Below are 21,618 nucleotides of genomic sequence, written 5' to 3'. Positions count from 1 at the left end.
CTTAATTAAGGCTGGATCCGGGTCTCACTAGTTCAACGCCTTCTGCCTTAAAAATAGCCAAAGGAGGTCAGTTCACAACACAGAAAGGGGTTCTGGCTTCAGCAAACGCCTGCTAGTACTACTGCCTGCGCAAAACGCCAGAGCTTTTGGACAGTGGCATTTGCGCGGCTGTGAAGAGTGCTCCCCTTATCAGAGATAATTCTATCTAGGTTGAAGGAGCACCACAATTTACAGGTGCGATATTCTGAAAGAGCAACTCTGAAGTTGTGGTTACTTCTGAAGTAACAACAATACTGCCATAGAAAAGTTCCTGTTGTGGTGGTTTGGTTTGGTTAGGGTTTTTTGGTTTGGGTTTGGTTTTATTGATTTTTTTGATAGTGTATTTTTTTTGTTGTCGTTGTTGTTGTTGGTTATTTTTTTTTTTTTAATCCCTGTGGAGAAAACAAGTATCCGCCGATATTTCGATCAAAAGGAAGTCCCTGCAAAAGAGCCATGATCACCTTCTTTTCACCACAAAACACTTACAACATGCCGCTAATTTCTGAGAAATCTCCTGCAGCATCTTATTTCTTCACAGTTAGGAGTGTTCATTGCGATATGTGCAGGATCTGAAGTATTGGTCATTTTTTTTCCCTAAAAGTATCTTACATTTCAATTAAAATAATATCGAGATAATGTTTATGCACACCAGCGACAGAAATTTTGTGGTGTACTTGGTGATATTTTCTGCACTAGGATCACCGTCTTATTTCTTTTCACGTTTTATTTAAGTTACAGGGTCTGTACCTTTGAGACTCTATTGAAAAAAAAAAAAAAAAAAACAATAAACGACAAAGAAGAATCTCAGGAGATGAATACAGAAAAAAAAAACCAAACCAAAAAACCCAAACGCAAGACAAATCCTTAGCTGAAGCGGAGAGCCCATGATCTCTTGTGCAACACGAAGTAACGCAGGGCATGAGACGCACACACACAAGATCAGCTCAGGATCCGTACACCGCCAAACCAAATATTTCTTCCACATACACGCCGTGACCCACACATTCTTTAATTCCTACCAGCTTTGTCTGTTTTTCTTTTGATTGCTAATATGTATCAGCGCCTTTTATAAAGCTGAAGCCAGCTGAGAGGCATTGATATTTTACGGTTAAACGTTGTGCAGTATTAGTGAGGGGATGAAAACAAGACCGGGGCCGGTCTGCCCTGGGCAGCGAGCGCCAGCATCCCGGTGCCGGTGTGCGGTGGCCGTAGAACGCAGCATCCCAGTGCCAGGCGCTACAAGCCCCGTCCCGTCTCCTCCCAAGGCGAGGGAAATTGCAGCTCGTTTCCTGACCGGTTGGTGATTTTCACCAAAAATGACGCAACTCTCATCGCTCACGGTCTTCTCGTACACCGCCCGCGAAACATTCGTTAGGGAAAAGGTGCTTTATTAGAACGAAGCGATCAAACCCACGAAGAACTTCTCTCGCGGTCCGCAAACTCAACGCGGGCAAACCGTGTGTGCGTCAAGACACGGCTCTGCTTCATTCGGGGGAAGGGGAAACCGCTCCGCCAGGCTCGAAGCCCCCTCTCCGGCTGCTTAGTCCGGGAAAAGGGCCAGAAAGGGCGGCGCTGCGTTGCCCGCCGCCCGTGCCCCGGCCCCGCGGAGCTGCCTGCCAAGGCTCCGGCCCCCCCGGCCGAGCAGTGCCCTGCCACGGCGCCGGCCCCGCTCAGCACGGCCCCGACGCCGGCGGCGCTTCCCGCGCAACTCACCGCCGCAGGTGCGGAGCCGCCGTCCCGGCGCGGCGGGCCCAGGTGCCGAGCGCGCTGCGCGGAGCGGAAGGGCCGCCGCCGCCGCGCTGTCCGTCATCTCCCCTGGCCACTGGGAGGGCGGCTGGGCGCTGGGGCCGCCCCAGGGGCGGGCTCGGGGGGGCGGTGGGCCGCGGGCCCGGCCCAGCCCGGCCCTGCCCACGCTGCCCTGAGGTTGAAATGCAGAAGTCAAGGCTCTCTTGTCGGGATGTAGATTTCCTTGTAGTTCTTTTCTTCCTCACGCTACTGTTCCCTCCTCGGCGGAGATCAGAGGGGCTCGGGGCCAGTGCGGCCAGGAGCGCAGGAGGCCGGGAGTCGGTTCCCGGGCATAGGGATCCGTTGGGATTTAGGGCCGGCCTCGAGGTGTCCCGCTCAGAGGAATGGGTAAGTGGCCGGGAGCCGCAGGAGGGTTCAAGTGCTGTCAAGAGAGGGGGAGCACCCGTGCGCAGTCATCTGCCACCGCCGCGGCTCCCTTATTGACTTTGCTCGTGTTCCTACAAGTTGTAAGAACATGTTGAGGGTCAGGAGCAGGGGAGAGAGAGAGCTAATGACTAGACGGCTTGTTATTAGTGTTATTAGGCGAGTGCGAGGCAGGATCGCAGCCGAGCGGATGGCTGGAGCCCGTGACACGTTGTATATTATTCCTGACACCGATCGTAGCAGTTAACATTTTAACACGCTTGTTTTACAGCCCAGTGTAATCGTGCTGTTAAGCGAAAGGCGCTAACAGCACCAGGAACGGTCTTAAAAAAGTTAGTCCCGACTCAGAAGCACCGCGCTGCCCTCGTCTCTCCCAAGATGTGAAAGAATTTCCTCAACTACTTTTCCTTCCTCCCCCTCCCCCACGCCTTAGAAGATGTTTTTCTTTTCTTTTTGTTTTCTTCGCGTTCCTTTTTCCGTGGCGATAAAGCTGATTTGTCTGTTGGGGCGATCTCATTTTTCATCTCTGGAATGTGCTTATTTTTAGGAATATGCTTGATGCACAGTCCGGAGAGCTCCGACATTTGTTGCCACGGATTATCTTTGTTTCTGTCTTTTCGTTTTTCTTTCTTTCTTTCTCTCTCTCTCTCTTTTTTTTTTTTTTTTTTTTTTTTTTTAAACCTCTCGCTTCTCTTCCTCCCTTCCCTTTGCTTCCTTCAGTCTCGGGGGCATCTCGCTATTATAAAGAAGCGTGCATGGAGTGACCGGGGGGGGGTCCCTGTCTGTGACATCTGTCTGTGATGAGAAGTAGCTCAGACGCCCCCTTCTGTGCCGTCCGCCGTGTCCGACGGCTGTGTTTGTGCATTTGCTTGCAGAACCTGCCTTCGGGGAAGTGAACCAGCTCGGGGGGGTGTTTGTCAACGGGAGACCCCTGCCCAATGCCATCAGGCTGCGGATTGTGGAACTGGCGCAACTGGGTATCAGGCCGTGTGACATCAGCCGGCAGCTCCGCGTTTCCCACGGCTGTGTCAGCAAAATCCTGGCTCGCTACAACGAGACCGGCTCCATCCTACCGGGGGCTATCGGCGGCAGCAAGCCTCGGGTCACCACTCCCACGGTGGTAAAACATATCCGGACCTACAAACAAAGGGATCCGGGCATCTTCGCCTGGGAGATCCGGGATCGCCTGCTGGCCGATGGCGTGTGTGACAAGTACAACGTGCCGTCGGTCAGCTCCATCAGCCGCATCCTCCGGAACAAAATCGGGAACCTGTCTCAGCAGAGTCACTACGAGTCTTACAAGCAGCACCAGCCGCCCCCACAGCCTGCTCTGTCCTACAACCACATCTACCCCTACCCCAGCCCCATCGCTGCTGCAGGAGCCAAGGTGTCCACCCCTCCCGGCGTGCCGGCGATCCCCAGCACCATGGCCATGCCCAGGACGTGGCCGTCCTCTCACTCGGTGACGGACATCCTGGGGATCCGGTCCATCACAGACCAAGGTGAGAAATGGGGGGAGCCGGGGCCACCAAGGCAGCCAAACGGGGCCGGAGGGGTTCGGTCCCCTGCTCCTGGGTTCTTTCCTCTCCGAGGGTCGGAAGGTGGTTTCGTTGTTTGATTCGGGAAACCCCTGGAGTTTTCCCCGGCACGGGCAGGGCGCTGAGCTTACTGGAGGATGCGTCTCGGAACGTGGGCAGACCGAAGGGCCTGGGTGGGCTGCAAGCGGACCAGCAAACAGGTCACCTCCGCCTCTCTGGCCCGGGAGGTGGGGATCCTGGCCGGAGAGAACGGCCCGGGCTGCGGCGGCACCAGGGCGCGCTCGGTCCCGGTTCCCGGTCCCGACCGAGGCTCGCTGCCGCACTCCGGTCACGGGCACTGCCTTGGCGTTACTGAGAAGCCAATTTTCTGTAGTTTTCGCAATCAGGCCAAATTTGCTTCGGCAGGAAGTTCAAATGTCATCTAATTGCTTTCATTCTGATGGTGTATTTTCCTCCGAAGCGGTGGTCTACGAAAACCAAAGGCCCAAGATTTGCCTCTTTTATCCCTTTCACATTCTTTCGGTTCCTCCGCCTGGAAACTGTGTCGCGTCTCCCAGCCGCTCACTAGCAAGGGACATTTTTTCCATTTCGGTCTCTGCCAGCGAACCAACAGTGAAAGCGTTACTCAAAGTGTCACTGAAAACAACAGTCCAAAATAACCTTTGCATACAGCGATCTCTGTGCCCCATTCTTCTCTCAGTATTAGCGGGGAGGTGGGAGCTGTGATCTCTGTTTTCACTGTCTTTTTAACAGCAACAATCCAGTTCTACCAGCATTTCAAATGCAAAATGATCCTTTAGCATTGTAGAACTTATTTATTTAGAAAGGTGATTTTTTTTTCAAGCAACACATACGTACACACGAACATGGTCTTTTAATATGTATACATGCAAAAAATGTAAGTTTGTTCTTCTTTTCCCTTCATGATTTAAACTCTATCCTAATCCTCACTGGCACAAACATATGTGCTTGCTTCTGAGTCGACTTTAAAAAATACACGCCTGGCAATCTCTGAGGCAATCCAGAGGTAGTGTTGGCAATGAACATTAAAAAGAATGAGAGCATTACAATCACAAGAGAAATTTAAGGTTTGCGGTTTTTTTTTGTTGTTGTTGTTGTTTTGTTTTGTTGTGGGGGTTGTGTCATATATATATATCTATATAATTTTTTTTTTTTTTTAAAGTGAGTTACTCCTTTGTTAACACCACATTGGCAGGCAGGCCTCTAACGGTGCTGCTGGGTGCCTCGGTATCTGTCCCGTCTCCCTCAGCCCCCGCAGCGGCACACATCTTTCTGCAGTGTAAAGTCTTCCCCTCCCCTTCCCGTCAGAGGGTCGGGGCTGCGGAGTGGCCGATGCCGCAGATGGGGGCTGCTTGCCCTTGATTTATAGGGTAAACTGACCTTGCTGACACGGAAAGGAAGCCCCTATTCATGGGAAAGTGTGAGATCAGCAGAAAAGGGCGCTCGCCGAGGGAGCTCAATTTCTTAAGACAACTTCAGATTTGTGCCTTTCCCCAGCACGGCGAGGGGCCGGGCGAGGTGGTGTCGCAGGAAAGCCCCCTCCCACGGCGGCTCCGATGCGGCCGGGCGCGGGGCTCGGGGCAGGGCTCCCCCTACTCCTCCCCTGGCTCCCCGGTGCGGGAATTTGGCCGTTCGAGGAATTTGTCCGCCAGCAAAACATCCCGGTATGCCCATGGCGCGGCTGGTAGGCATGTAAATAATAGGGCTGTTACTTCTTTTCCTCCCTGCTTTCTTACCTTCCTCCTTTTATTTTCCTATTTTAAAAATTAATTTATTTATTTACTTTTATATTTCATTTTCTTTTTCTCCCAAAAAGTATTTGGAGCCCAGTTCATCTGCAGGCGTGTCAGGTCTGTTTGTAACACGGGGTATCGTTTCTTCTCTGACTCACAAATACACACACGGCGGTTGCCGTAAATCCCCTTAGGAGATCCTGGGGGTTAAATGCGGGGCGGCAACTCCGTCCCGCCAGTGCGGGGACGTGGGGACGAGCGAGCCAGCCACCTCAGGGCTGGGTTGCTGATCTCTGTCACAGGTTTCACGGAGGGAGCTGACTCCCTTCTGCCCACGAATCACCCTCTCAAGGAGCTTCCGGGAGCTTCAGCGAGGTGTGGCGGGCGGGGGTCCGGCTTCCCCTTAGCTCTGCCCCACAGACTGCCTTCCATCCCGAAGCAAAGCCATCTCCATCTCCGATCCCAGCCTCTGCCTCTAAATCCCTCTCTCCCGCTCCTTTGTTTTCCAGCAGTGAATGACACTTCGCCTTACCCCAGCCCCAAGGTGGAGGAGTGGAGCAGCTTGGGCCGAAACAGCTTCCACCCGCCGACCCAGCATGCCGTGAACGGGTTGGAGAAGAGCTCCCTCGAGCAGGAGGCCAAGTACAGCCAGGTAAAGAGAGAGGCGGGGGGCGGGCAGTGATGCGCAGGGCTCCTGAGCTCAGCCTCGGGCTACCGTCCTCTGTTTGGAGCCGGTGCCGGACTTTCTTCGGTTTTGGTTTGCAAGGACGGGCGGGAAAAAGCCTGGCTCTCTTCGCTCCTCTCTCCGCTCCTCTCTCCGCTTCCTCCCCCGGCCTGGCGGCCGCGGCGCCCAGCTCCCTCATCCCGCCTTGCTGCCGGCGGGCGGAGGGCTGGTGGGGCGGCAGCGATCGCGCCCCGGGCCCGGGGCTGCCCCCGCCCCGCCCGCCCAGCGGGCGCTCCAGACCCGCCGCCACCGACCCCCGCCCCGGCCGGGCCAGCGGGCACGGCCCGCCGCCGCCTCCGCCCGTACAGCCGCGTTTTACTCCGTCCGCAGCGTGCTCCGTAGTCAGGGGAATAATTTGAAAATGAGATGTAATTGCTTCCTACATTAAGCATTTTTAAACGCTTAAGTAGACGGCGAATTTCCTACGTTTTAATTACAACACAATATAACTGTTACTTAATAAATCTCTGTCTAAATCTTTGTACTTGCTAATCATGTCCCGTGCCAGGAGAAAAGCTATAAAAGGCTCAACTGTTACTCGTTGGGAAAGCGCAGGTTTTGAAAACATTTTTTCCGTGTGATGGAAACATTTCAAAATGCATCAGAGGTCTCTCAGACACACTGACTTCTCGGCCACGCATTTATTGTACTTAGAACCAAGTCGAAGAAATACCACAATTGCTGTTTAGCATTTTTCCCGTTCAAAGACAGAAGTTTCGGATGTATTTTTTGAGTTCTGTGTCTGGTTTCAGATCCATGTAGAGGAGACTTTTGTAGCTCGTGTTTGGTGGTGAGAGTAGCTGAATCAGACTCTCACATTAAAGATGTGGAGCACAAACTGCGGGAACGCTTGCAAAGAGTGGGCAGAGTGGAAATGCTGTAGATCCCGATAGTGAACAGCTACTTCATTACATATATTGCTTTTTAAACAATACACCACACTCAATGCTGTCCTATTTGTTTTGGTTTTCTATTATCCCATTATTATTATGTTCATTTCATAACACAAATAATGTGTGCTATAGCGTAGCCATATGGTTAAAAATAGAATTAGACTTAGATTTAGCATTACCACTCCTTCTACAATTCTCTTTAAAGACTAGAATAAGCATTAACAGTCTTGCTAAAAAATAGTAGATATAGCTTGTCACTACTCGGTAAGAGCAGCTGTACTGTGGCTTCATTGTTTTAGGTTCCAGGCTGGGCCTTCTGCACGCAGTCCTGCTGAAATATTCACAGGATCTTGTTCATAGGCTATAAACCATGGCCTCTGATGGATCTCATTTACTTCAACAGATGTGTTGAGAAACAGTGTTTTATAAATTGAGTTATTTTCAATGCTGGTTGGGAAACTATTTTTTACTTTTTTTTTCTTTTTTTTCTTTTCAATATTTATCATTTCATCCTCATACTATATAATTGTTCACTTGTTGAGATCAGTTTTACTTTAAAGTTTTGTTCAACCCGAAAGATCACCTGATAAAATGCTATTTAAACATACGTGCTATTTAAAATTTGAGAAAATCACTAATAATAAAATGGAATTCCTTTATCCAAATAAATTGTCCAGAGAGTATCAAAGGGCAGAAAAGCCATATTCAGAACCCTGCTCTCTAAAGGAAGAAATAGAGGAGGCTCTTCCCAGATTCTTCCCTGTAATAATATAGGTAAACAGAATTTGGCTTTGGAAAGTTCTAACACATAGACCAGTCTATTAATACAGTATTCAGAATTGTTATCCAGAGAATTAATTTGAATGTGCATTAATTGCTTTGTCTGTCACAAGTTCACTACCTTGCTAATTAGGAATATGTTAAAAAACATCAAGCTAAATAAGGATGGGAAAATGTGATTATTTGCAGTTTTTGCCACATTCCTTTTGCCAAAATATTTATTCCAGACAGTGTGAAGTGAAAATTATGAACCAAATTCCCGCTGCAAATAGTGCTCACTTACTGTCTTTTCGCTGGAGTGCAGTGAGTCTGGAGGGACAGCCTGTGACAGTAAAGACTTACAAAATTCTCTGACATCATGTGATCCACAGTGTCTTGCAATGTGGATGGTTTCGGGTGTAAAGAGATGAGCAGGGGATATGAGAGAATTTTGGTTCATTTGCGAATCTAGCAGGGGCGTATCTGGAGTGGTGGGAAAATGGGGAAGTCTCAGGGATACCTAATATGCCAGAAGGACTATGGTGAAATAGGCTCTGTCGTTGTACTTTGGGGTAATTGCTATTTCCTTATCTCTTTTGGGCAAAACTTAAGGGTCTTAAGGAGGCAGACATCAGATTTCCCCCAGAGAAGAGAAATGATTGTTCTGTGATACTCCAGTTTTATGTCTGTATTATCAAAATCAGAGGTGCCTACAAGAGGAGGGAATCAAGTGTGGATGTTTAACTTAGGCTTCCCAATTCCACCACAGGAGCAGAGGAAATGTGCTCTGAAGCACATTAACAACGGATTTTGTGTGAGTCATGGCCAATTCTGCATTTCCAACAAATATCATCTACGTATTTAAGCATCACCGACATCCAAAGTTCACCTGTCCATAGCTTGCAAATAGCTCCATAACTACTAGGCAAGTGAAGGACTTGTCCCTCAGTCTTAATCGTGCAAGATAATATTTTGATTCTCAAGAAATGCCCCGGAAAATCCCTCTGTGTGAGAAAGACCAGAAAAATGGAGACCAAGGAACAAGGTCTTGTGTACTTTTACAGTAAATTTATTTGATCACTTCTTTAAAATTATATACATTTGTTTTAAGACATGTAGCCTTTTTGTAGGCAAAACTCTTATTGACATCCCAGACTTGTCAGGCAGCAGCCAAGGCTGCCCTCTCCAATTGATTCCAATGGCTACATTCAGCCCTTGTCCCACACATCAGTGGGAATTCACCCACAAAAAAGGCAGGAACACTTCACATTTTTGCCTTGACAATATGCAGTCACACTAGTTTAACGTGAAACTGAACCTCTGGATGTAGAACATTTTTCATTTTATGTATTATGGATTTCCTGGGGCTTTTGTTTGCAATGTTGTTCATATTTGGGTTTTGGGAGTTGAAAGCTCAGTCTGGCAGACTGTGATTTTGTACAAAACATTCCGCAGGAAACCAAAAGATGCCGTGTCAAGTTTCTATTCAGGTTTAATTACCTGATGTCCCAGGTTGTCATTTACACATAAGCAGTTGCATAATTTTCCTGGTGTATCACACTCACAGATTTGTCATATGGCTTTCAAACAGGGTGACTGTGAATCAGAGAAACTGGAAAGGAAAATAGATTTTTCCAAGAGTTTGACAGTATTGTGTTGTACACATTTCATACAGAGTTCAGTTATATTGCATTATTTACGTAGGGAGGCACATTCAGTGTGGTGTTCAGGTGCTTCTACAGATAATTATGCTATTGTTACAAAGGATGAATATTCTGAGTATTTTCTTTTGCATTGCACAACTTATACTGACTACTGCATTAAGAAAACATAGCTGAAATGACTGCAATATGAACACATTTGTAAACTGCATTTGAAATCAAAACACTTAATAAACATGTACTGTATTTAAAATGCAGATCTCAGACATCTGATGCTTGTGACTTGCTGGACTAACATCATGGATGTTCAAAGTGAAAAAAAGTTGTGATCTGTAATTACACGTGTATGAGAATGAAGAGGACCTGACATATGTCCGTATGATTTGCTGAGAGGCAAATAGCTTGGAAATAATTTATTTTCAGAATGACTTTCTGTGTGCGTTGCAGGAAGCAGATGTGCATATTGCCAAAGGGAGCTGATGCTCATTAATGGGAAAAAGCTTGTAACTGGGGGCTCTAAGAGCAAGCTCCCTCCTGGAAATGGTGTGCTGCTTGGAGGCCTCATCCCAAACCTACTGGAGCTGCAGAAAACACTATTCCTAGCTCAGAGGGGTTTGTGAACGTAGTTTGAGAGAAGTCTTCCTCTGACACGCTGGCCAAACCCCTAAGCAGCAACTGCCTCAGGTCTGTCTCAGCTGAACTTCCTCAGCTGTGGGGGGATTGAGTTTTTGGCATTGCTGGGATATCACTCCCTGTCCCTCGGCTGCGTTCTGACCGTGAGCTCTGTGTGCTGCAAGCACATCAAGGGAGGGCTCCATTTTAGGGCAAGTGATTGCAAATGTAGGTGCAACTCTGGACAATTACTTGCACAAAAAATGTAGGTAATGTAAACATTTAGTTCCTGATCTTTCATTTATAGATGAACAATGGACAAAGGATATTTGGTGGCTGTGCATCTGTAACTGTATCTGCAGTGCTTAGAAGCCGCAACACAGAGTACCATATTTGGGGAGAACATTAAAATGAAGCCTTAAATATTATGGGCAATAACGCGGTCCTCCTACATACATGATTTACTGAAAAAATTAATTAGCAAATTACTTATTTGGCATTTTATAAATCCAGGCAGTTGGATTCCTGTTATAGGTCTGTGCAAGATCCATCAATGGCAAAGGTCTGGACCTACGGCTCTTCAGTCATACCCAGGCAGCAGGGGGGTGAAGCTGTGAAGGAGAAGTGTTTATTTGCTTTCTTGCCATAGTACCCAGCAGCATTGTTAGCAGAGTCTGGTGCAGAGGTTCAGACCTTGGCTTGGAGACTGTCTGGTTCTGTCTCTCACTGTCTGGTTCACTCTCACTAGGATCTCCAGACCAGGCCTGTTATCAAAGCATTGCCACTAAGACAGCTTGCTCAAGGTCTAGGCATCCTTGTCATTGCATGTTGTGGGTGAGGGGCATGAGCTGATCCCACTACATGCACCCGATTCCTCCCCAGGTGATCTGGATGGCACCCAATTCGAACCCCATTTGTGAGACCTGCCTCTTACTGGCCACCTGCTTCCACGGCCAAAACACAGTGCCCTGTCCACCAACCCACATGGCTTCAGGGCACTCCACCCGGATGAAACTAATAAAGAAAGTCAGAGAGGTGAGTGAATGGTATGATGACGCTCAAACTGCACTCTAAGCACCTTCTGCTCAAAGGACCCCAACCCACCAGGAGGTCTGCTGTGACAAACATGACCCTAAAGTGGGAGTGATGGGAGATATCTATCACAGTCAGGGAGCAGAGTGCCAGGAGCAGCGGTATTAGATGTGATTTGACCTCTTCAGTCTTGGTTCTTGCAGTAGATTGGCAAGTATATAAAGACTGTATAGTGTGCTTGAATTTGTCTGTTGTGGCAATTTATTAGCTTTTAGGAATTGCCTACACACCTAGTCGTAACAACTGTAGGCATTTAACAATTGATGGGTTGTGGGTTCACCCAACTGCCTCTGCAGCATCAGAGATTTGTTAAACATAGGAGACTGCTGTTTTGGCTGTCCATGAAGAGAACAAGGTGAAGACTTTACCAGTTTGACCCCATATTTTCCTAGCTTCTAGACATGAAGAATCTCTTTGAAGTGTCTGTGTCCATAAGTCTCCTCCCTCAGTTTCATTTAAATAACAGCATATTGAAATGACAATATATTGCTGAGTATATAATATTAAGAAGGCATTTTTCATAGAAGCTTTCAGTAATACATTATGGTGTTAACCAACAGCATAGAAAAGAACAAATGTTTATTTCTTCCAGTGTATTTGCTTGTTTAGAGTCCATGTGTGCCCTGCCCAAATCCAGATTTTGCCAAAATACCAAGGGGGAATTATTGTGAAAATCTGTTCTAAAACTATGGGAATCTGTTGTTAATTCCAACTCAAAGGAGTTTGCTTATATGACACGATTTTTTCCCCTGTGCTTTCCTATTGTCCTCATACGCCCAGTATATCTGTCTAAGGAAGACAGTTGTGTTTTTGTCATCAGAACCAGGCTTTGTGCTTAAAGCAAGCAGAATTTGTTTTCACCCCACTTTGAAAGAGTCTGGTTGTGAAATTTGTTATATAGCAGAACATACCCCATGATCCAGCATCCTCACTGGAAAGGCAGTGACTTTGATTTGTATCATCCTTCTAAACCTGGTGTGTGAACGGGAAGCAACCATTCAATGCCAGTGCAGACCTTGAACTCTAATCTACAGAGATGTTTAGGTGGACATATCAAAGCGTGCTTGGTGTGCCGTGGTAGAACTCACCTCACTGTGAAAGCTGTCTAAACCAACTGCACTTCTGAAGAAACACTGGAAGCTCTTGCTCCCCGCTTTTCCCTCAGAATGTGCTTAGGTTTTGCAGCAACCTCTGTCTGCCTTTTATCCACCATGCCTTTTTCTCCTCCCTCTCTTTTCCTCTGTTGTTTTTGTAGTAGATTACTCAGTGTCAGAGAATGAGTGGTGATTTTTTTTCCTTTTTTCTGTTCCACGTCTTCCCCTCCCCCCCCCCCCCCCCCTTTTTTTTTTCCCTTTTCTTTTGTTTCTGCTGTAGTTTGCTTTGGAAAAGACATAAAATGCCCCTGGCTCCTTCAGGAAAGGATTGGTGATGGTGTGTAAATTCAAGTTACTATTACTATTTCCAAAACTGGGGTTTTATTTCCCTGAAGAGGCTGAGATTTAAAACTGGATAAGAAAATATAATTTAGAGTGATCTTGATGCATGTCCCAACTATAGTTAAAACACTCAGCTGATATTATCTGGTTTCTGTGTTATTCACTGCAGCTGGGGATGGCTATAGGTAAAGGAAACAACTTTAAGTTAATAAAAAAGCACATTAAACATGGGGAGTGGGATCTGCTCATTATGAAAGGACTGAACTTTATTTTAGAAGGAAGTAGTGTGATTTTCTTATGCAGTACATTGTTGTGCATTGAATTTAATAATGGGAGAAATAGCTGCAAAGAAAATGGCATCTTTTAAAGAGATAATGTAAAGGACTGGGTAGCTAACTATGTTTGAAATCGTAGAGCACTTCAGCATATGAATAGGTCTGTTTTAATTGTGACTTCAACTAGAATACCAGAATTACTTTGCTCAACTCACAGTAAAAGAGAAATAGTGTAATTCTCCATTCTTGAAAGGTCTCTTTTTCCAAATCACAGTCTTCTGGAAATCAACTCAGTTCAGCTGAGAAACAGAGCAGCTATGTAAGCCCCTTACCCATGTGTTGTTTTTAAAAGCTTCTCAATTCCAATGTATTATTACTGTTCACTCTTTCTTGAAAACTAAGGGAAATATTATATTTTATAATATTATACCAAATTAATATCTTACATCCAAAATATTGCATCTTCTAAGTTTTTTTTTGTTTGTCAAAATTATTTAATGTCAGTGTCCTAATTTTTCAGAGTCTCATTTTCTGCTGATTGCAGTGAAATTAATAGAAAATCAAATCAGAAATATGTTCAATAAAATAAGTTAATTCATCTAAGAATATGGATATTTAGTCTAGTATGAAATTATTTTTGTAAGAATATTTTCCATCACTGTAAAAAGCAAACCATGATTTGCAGGATTAACTCTGGCTAGGTTATTCAGATACACCTTAGCAATTTTATCTCATATTTTTCTTAAAAATATTTTAAATAAAAAACATTACCATAAACTGGGGAAATTTACTCAGTGTTCACTTTTGCAACCCTTCTTTAGGTAATTGTGACTTACCTGTGCAGGCACATTAATTTTAGTGGAACACTGATCTGAATTGATTTGTGGCAGCATCATTTTTGCTGTTGATCCTGTAGCACTGAATTGCAGCTTCAGAATTTAGCTCTAATTTAGAGAATATAGTTTATACAAAAATATTACTTAAGTTTATCAATTTTAAAACCTAAAAAACCTCAATTTTTATTAGTTAGATAATTAATAATGCCGTTTTCCTAAATGATATTTCTATTTTACGCCTGCTGCTGCTGTTTTACTTGGAAAATTTGTTTGCTCTTCCCCGGGGATCCCATGTGTTGGCTTGATTTATAAATCATATTTAACCTCCAATTATAAAGGGAGATTTAGCATGTTTGCTTCCTTGATGTTTGCAGTTTGTGTTTGATTGCTCCTCATCTTGTTCTCATAATCATTTTAACTGATTATGTGCACGTCCCTAAAAATGAGATATCCTCTGGATTTTTGTGCTGATTTGCTCTTCTGACTGAAGGACTAGATATTTTGCTCCCTGCTAGGCTTTTTCTTGCTGTGGAAAGAATAACTGCTGCAATAGTCTCTTTCTGACTGCGTTTTCAGGCCATTTGGAAAAGAGTCATCATTTCCAGAAAATGTTTGAAGGTTTTCATTTTGAAAACCAGCAGCGAGAGGGTGTCTGTGTGCGCGGGGCTGCGGCAGCATCCCTGCAGAGAAAGCTGCTGCCAGCACTCCGCTGTGCTCCCCGCTCCTGCTCCCCGCTCCTGCTCCCCGGTTCCTCTGCTGGCTGGGTTCAGCGGCTCTCGGGGAAGGGCTGTGCTGCGGGATCAAGGCAATGTGCTGAGCTTGCTGATCCCAGGACAGGAAGGATTCGTTCCGTCCAAGTCAGTGCTAGAATTGTGAGATACAAACGAAAGCAGCAACCTTATTCACCAGAGGTGTGTCCCTTAAGCCGTGACACAGGCTGATGACTGCAGCAGGGGATTTTGGGCTGAGTCACTGTCCAAGCTCATTCGGGCTGCTGAATTAGGTAACTCCAACTTGAAGGCTGTGCTGTTTCTCCAGAAGCATTTTTTTAAATAGTAATTTAGAATACTTCTACAAAGCCTGCATTCTTTGTCCGTGCAATATTGTCGCAAATATATTACAATGGTCAAACCATATAAAAAAATAAAAATAAAATTAATAATTTACATTCTTTTGGCCACTGACTTTAGAGTACAAAACTGAGGTGGCATCCACCTGTGGCATCAAATCTGCTTTTGTTTGTATTCACATAAAAACTGAAATGAGATCCTTTACATTATTGCCATCAATGATAGCTGACATAAATACCGGTCTGTGATTTTGAATGTTACAATTCTTGGCCATTTTCTGAAATATTTAGAAGCAACATGGGAAGAGAACATGGGAGATGAACTAATTTTGATACTGAGAGAACACATAGCTAGCAAGCAAAAGTCAGAGAAGGAAAAGAATGAAATAATATAATATAAAGAATGAAATAATATAATTTCACTATAATACATAATTAGAATTTATACCATGAGGACCAAAAGTGAAATTTAGCTTGCATGTTTCTCTGGTTCTTTTGTGGTCAAGGTAGAGGACACGAACATCAGGTAGTTTGTCTGACATGGATTGACTGGGAAGTTTGTCCAGAAAGCTTGTACCCTTGTGTCTTCTTACAATGATGGAGAGAGGAGGCTGAAGCTCTGCAACACATTAGACAAGCATAACCTTCAAAGCAGATATCAAGGTGTATGTGGTGGTTACCTCTGGTTGTGAAAGAATTGTTCTGACTTTTAGGAATCCAAGCAACTAATGGAAATTACTTATTCCAAAGACATTCCCACATTAGCTTGGTTCTAGACTTGCTTTTCATCCACCCACTCCCTCTGTGTTGCAAATCACAAACAGACTGAAAACAATGACAAAAAAAGTTGTCTCTAGTTAGTATTGTATCTAAAGTGACCAAAACTAAAGATTCCATCTGTTAAAACTACTCAACCAACTCCTTTACTGGTGAAAATATGTGCAGTCTGCTTGTTTCAGCAGTACCATTTTGTGTGACCTAAAGCAAGGCTTTATGTCCACTCTGGTTTTGGTGTCTCACTTCAATATTCCTTTTACTGTCACTGGAGGTGTCAGCAGTAACTTGGCAGAAAGGCACCAGACCCAACTTTTGATCCTGACTCAATTACTCTTGTTTTGCTGGTAGCTTTGCAAGAACAGGTTTAAATGAATTTGTGAGTTGGTGGGAGGTCATGTGTTCTGGGTTTCAAATGCAGCTCTAAAGTTTGGAAATACTTATTCCATCAGTTGTCTGAAAACAATGATAGAAGCAGCAACTGAGAGCAAAAGTTCCTCTCCGATATTTGTAGAAGCCAGAAAGTAGGCACATTCAAATGGGAACCCTTATCTCCCACACAACAGAGGTTCTTGTTCAGCTACAACTAAATGTTTGTTTGTTTGCCTAAAAAAATTAGATTTCCCTTGAAAAATGATGGTTCAAATTAAGAAAAAAAATATTTATAAAACTTAAAAGCCAGGTTCAAGAACCTCTGCACTTAAAACAAATTCTTAGGGTTTTAAAAATCCATAAACACCGTGGGGTTCTTGCACTCCTAATTATGAATGTTTAGATTTTCGTGTTCATTTCCTCTGATTGAAATACTGCAGGATGAATTATTCATCCAGTATATACAGGGTCACGGAACTTAATCCTCTCCATTTATTTTAAGTGAATGTCATGTTTGTAAAATGTGCCAGATTGACAGACAAGATTCAACCCTTCTGATAACCTACGCTTTGTATCTAAGGCTGTTTGGAAATAAAAATGCTCGTGTCAAGACTGTTAGGTCAAGTCTTTCACAGATGAAAGTCAGAGATGAAAATTTGGGTGTTGGGGTGGTTTGTTTTTTTTTTTTTTTTGGTTTTTTTTTTTTTTTTTTGTTGTTTTTTTTTTTTTTTTGAGTAGCATACTTTAAAATCATAGAGAGTGAGATTTTCTCTATCCCCTCATCTTTTAATTCAGGTCAGAGGAAGCCTCTGACTGCTTTGTGGGTATGTCTCAAGCCTCCCCTGAGGCAGAATTGCACTCTGTGCTGGGCCAGTTCCTACCCATCCCAGTGCTGCCTGCTTGGCTGAGGGCATCTGTGGCATCCACAGAATCATGGTTTTGAGTGGCAAAGCTTTGTAGCAGTGCAACAAAAATAGGAATGAATGATTCACCAATTCAGTGAGGCAGTGATGACAGACAGCATTGGTGGCCTCTGACAGGTTGCAGCTGGTGGCCCCTACACAACTATCTCCACATCCTGCCCTCAGTAGCTGGGGCAAGATCTTTCTGACATTCAGAATAGGCTATAAAAGCAACAGTTTTCACAACTTTATTTTGAATAAGAGAGTGTGTGTGTGTGTGTGAGTGTGTAAAAGGGCTGTTCTGGCTGCTATAAATGTGTATAGGTATTCTTTTAAATTAAGCTTTTACAAAAACTAGTGAATCTTTAGTCAATTTCCATCTGTTTCATCAACAACAACCCAAGTGGCACCTACAGTATGATTTAATAGGAAACCTGGGCTTCTTCATGAATTATAGTTTGAAGACTTTGTGCCATAAGGCCACAGAACATATGTGTGATTGGATCAAATATTTATCAGCAAGCCTGTTGATAAAGCATTTATCAATAATGTCTGCATTAATGTGAGGTGTTCAGAAGCTCAGATTTGCCTCAGATCATGCAAAGTCATCTTCTTATCGCTGCTGAGGAACCCCTGGTGGCCTTGTCTGCAGGAGATGCAGTAGGCCAAGACATGGGCTGGAACACTGGTGGACCAGAAAGAGATGCCTTGTTGGCACGTTGCCTGGCACAGATCTACCCTGTACCTACTAACACATCCTTCCCAAAGCAGCTCAGGGTTCACAGGACATGAGCAGTCATAATGAGGTATCCTACTTAAAATGGGGCTTCCAGGCACAGCCTTGAGCCCACTGCTTGGTACCAGCCTCCCTGGGACTGGGAAAGCTGAGGAACAGCGTGGATTCACAAAGTCCAAAAAACCTCTTTTGAGGTCTAGAAGCTGAAGGTTTGTGCTCTCTCAATGGCTATGAGACTTCAGGGACTTGTGTCATATATTTTCTCCTTCCATCACCCCCCCCTTCAGGGTTTCTGTTCTTCTCTGTGCAGAATATGTTTGGGTTGTGGCTCTTGATATCCCAGTGTTACAACCTGGCTTCAATGGCTCTGCTGCGCCTGTGCAAAGCTTTTTGTTGGTGCTCATTCTTGTTTCATGTTTGTACGTTGGAAAAGCAGCTTTATAGGGCCACACTTTTTATTTCCAGTAAATTCAATGACATAATTTTCCATGTGATTCAAGAATTTTACTGATTTGCAGTGCACTTATGTGCAGGTTTGTATTAATTAGCGTTGTTGCAAACACTGATATTTAAGGCTGAGACTGAAGTGTAATTCTGAGTCACAGTAGGGGGCACGTAATACGAGTTACTGGTCAGATCACCTATTTGGATTTTCAAAAGAATAAGGCAAGTTCAGCTTCAACAAAGTATTTAATTATCTTGAATGACAATTATGGTGCTGCTGCAGCTGTAAGTTTTGTACTAATTAATATTCCTATAGCAAGCTTGTGGCCAGGATCTCATGGCTGTCTCCTGCTGCTTTAGATTGCTGTACAGGTTTATATTGATGGAGTCCAGCAGAATTACTGCTCTGTTTCCCAAATGACAATGAGAGGATAGTCTAGGCAGTGGAACTCTGAGCTACATGGGTAGGTAATTCATGAGCCTGAAAATAGGCCAGTGCCCTTTTTGAAGGCAAATACTGGAAATCAGGCAGAAATTTAACAAGTGAAATGTTAATACTGTGTGAAGTTTTAGCAGGGACAAAAGCCTGTTTCATTTTTTAGCTTTGCACTGTTCAGGTTCTGTCCAGTTGTACCATGTGATGATGCTACAGGATTTGATGAATCAATACTCTTCTTTCATATCCAGATAGGAAACATTTCTGAGAAAAAGTGCCACCCCAAATCCTAAAACAAACACTACACAAATTGAAACTGAAGCAAGACAAATGATCTTGGTTTGTACCTGTTGTGCTGAAGAAACATTTATGGGTGTGAAATAAACCACCAAACACTTTTTAGTTGAATAAGGAGTCCTTAATTGTGAAATCATAGCATAGCTGACTGAAGGACTCTCCCTTCTCTATTTAAATAGAAACTCTTCTCTCCAGCCTACAGAAGGACCTAGGAAAATAGCTTGCAGGAAAGGACCCAGCCCTGCAATTGTTTTGTGCACAGAAGCCCTATTGAAACCAGGAGAAGCTATGAGCAAAGAACATTTGCAAGTTTTTTATCCCAAGTATCTCGAAAACAGATTTTTAAAAGTCCCCATCAATAACACTACTACTAAAGTTCTGACTCATGCTCTGAACAAACAGTTACCAAAGAGTTTAAGATGTTCCACCTCCCCCAGCCGCTGTTACCTCTTCACTCTGGGGAGTGTTGCTTTCAGATCTGTGCCCACACCTGCCCGTGGCAGCTCAGGCTGAGCCCACCCTCCTTCGGGGCCGGGAGAGGAGAGGCACAGGGATGGGTCTGTCTCTCCTGCTGCTGGGATGGCTGTGGTCACTGCACACCCAGCCTAAACTGCCCCAGCACTCCCCAGCAGGGCTTGCAACAGTGACCAACACTCTGTGTGAAATTCGGGAAAGGTAGGTAAATGTTGCAGGTCATCTACTCCAACCTGTGGGAATCATTGCCAAGAGCATGAAGGTGCTCAGAGAGAGAGAAGGGAGAGACTCATTACAAACCTTCCAGTAGCTCTCAAGTGTAATGCTTAGATGCAACCATGGGCTTCGAGGAGTCCATGAACAACGGCTTGCAGGAAGGTAGGCAGGTGTACAGGGGCCTTAGCAGTTCCTGCCCTGCTCTTGGTGCGTGTTTCCTCATCTTCTGCTGGTGGTGCCTGTCTGGGACAGGTTGCTGGGAGAGCTGTGAAGCACTGATCACAGTGGGGTAACTGGTGTTAAAAGCGAAGGGGCCACTGAGCCCACGAAATTCAGGGGAATGGTTATGGCTTTCTCTCTTGGTGTCCCTGCTGGTCCTAGTTTTGGTACACAGCAGCATCTGAGGGCAGCTTGTTATACACCAGATCCAATGTGTCTTGCTCTCTTAGAAATCCTTTTCCTTTCCCTCTCCTTTCAGGCACCCAACGGCCTCCCAGCCGTCAGCAGTTTCGTGTCGGCGCCAGCTATGCCGCCCTACGCCACGCCGGCCCAAGTGTCCCCTTACATGACGTACAGCGCCGCTCCGTCCAGCTACATGGCCAGCCACGGCTGGCAGCACGCCGGGGGCACCCCGCTGTCCCCCCACAGCTGCGACATCCCCGCCTCGCTGGCCTTCAAGGGCATGCAGACTGCCAGGGAGGGCGGCCACTCCGTCACCGCCTCCGCTCTCTGATGCAGGAGCTGCTCCAGGAGCGCCCCGAGCTCGCCGGCTCCCCGGGCCCGGAGCCCAGCTCACGGACTGTTCTCTCCATGCTGGCCACACCTGGCATTTCTCCTCGTGACTTGTCTCCCCCCTAAGGCTTTTGGGATTAAAGAGCTGAAGACAACATCAGAAACTGAGAGAAGCGTGGTGTTGTGCTCTTAAAGACTTCGTGTCCCTCAAAGGGCTCGTGGAGCCTCGTTCCGCTCTCTCCTGGTCAAACCACACGTATTTATTCTTAATCATCACCAACTTTCTAAATGTGCAATTGTTACTAAGATTTGTGCAAAAATCAATAAAGACAAATCACCACAGAAAATTCTGCTATGCCTTGAATCAGCAAAGGTGGCTAAATGGGAAGTGTTTGCCAAATGCCTAGAGAATAACCCTTTACTTGATGAGATTATACAATCCACTGCTATTATGAGGTCCTTTATTGTTGTTTTATTGGGTTTTGGTAATCAAATATAGAATGAAGGCAATAGGTGGCTTTCAGATTCTTCTGGCATGTTGCCATCGTCAGGCAATAGTAAGACCTTTGTGATTTTATCCATTTGTAAATAGAGGCTTTTCACAGCATTTGTTTTCACCTTCCAGTACATTTCTTATCTTTTTCTTTTTCTTTTTTTCTTTTTCTTTTTTTTTTTTTTTTAAGTTAAGAAGATTTCTAGTTATTTTCTATGTCTTTGCATGGTGGGGTGATAGGTGATGAGGTTTAGGTAGGGGTTTTTGATCATTTTTTTTGTGCCTACAGTGGAGGCTTCATCATCTTATGAGATAGTTATCTCTTTGGCAGAAGAGTCAAAGGCAGAAATCCAGCTAAGGAACTCTCCAGTTATACCCAGCCTCCCAGATTCATGAAACACCACATTAAAATGAAATATACAAAGAGAAATATGGGTGGAAAATACCTGAATAAAACAGGAAACTGTAGAGGAAAATGCTGTTAGTGTGCAACCTGTGCAGAGATGCTTAAAAAGCCCTATCAGTCAAAAACTCCACTGAGAAACAGAATTGTACCGTCATTCTCAGCTCACTTGTGTCCAGATAATGTTGTAATTTTTAAAGAGGACCTTGTCTTTAATTTCTGCTTTAATGAATGTAAAGTATGGCTCTTGGTAAAGTTTACATTATTGTTCTGAAGCATTTTTTTCCCCTTATAGGTATACTGGTGGTGGTGCTACAAACAGAGGTATTATTTAATATTAGCAAATTTCCTTTCTACATTTCTGTATGCGGTGGCAAATACTCCATGCCAGTTATTTTGCTTTAAACTTTAATCCCAAGAGAGCTAAAATTCTGATTTTTGAAAATTTTCCTGTTTTCCTTGGGCAATAATAAAGTTCTGAC

The 21,618-nt window shown here is 44.9% G+C and overlaps 1 protein-coding gene across 1 annotated transcript; it reads left to right on the top strand.

The window, feature by feature from the left end:
- Positions 1–2,335: 2,335 nt before the first annotated feature.
- Positions 2,336–20,241, top strand: PAX9 (paired box 9; the record flags this gene model as incomplete). The annotated part of the gene is made up of 5 exons (XM_084208696.1): positions 2,336–2,444; positions 3,084–3,710; positions 6,013–6,152; positions 11,032–11,184; positions 19,987–20,241. 5 exons carry the CDS (start codon positions 2,336–2,338, stop codon positions 20,239–20,241), a joined length of 1,284 nt encoding a protein of 427 aa, XP_084064822.1.
- Positions 20,242–21,618: the final 1,377 nt, after the last annotated feature.

The sequence above is a fragment of the Fringilla coelebs genome, assembly GCF_963513975.1.
Source record: "Fringilla coelebs genome assembly, chromosome: 6".
Lineage (NCBI taxonomy): Eukaryota > Metazoa > Chordata > Aves > Passeriformes > Fringillidae > Fringilla > Fringilla coelebs.
Note: the sequence above shows the minus strand (reverse complement) of the source record. Positions and strands in the feature narration are given on the sequence as shown.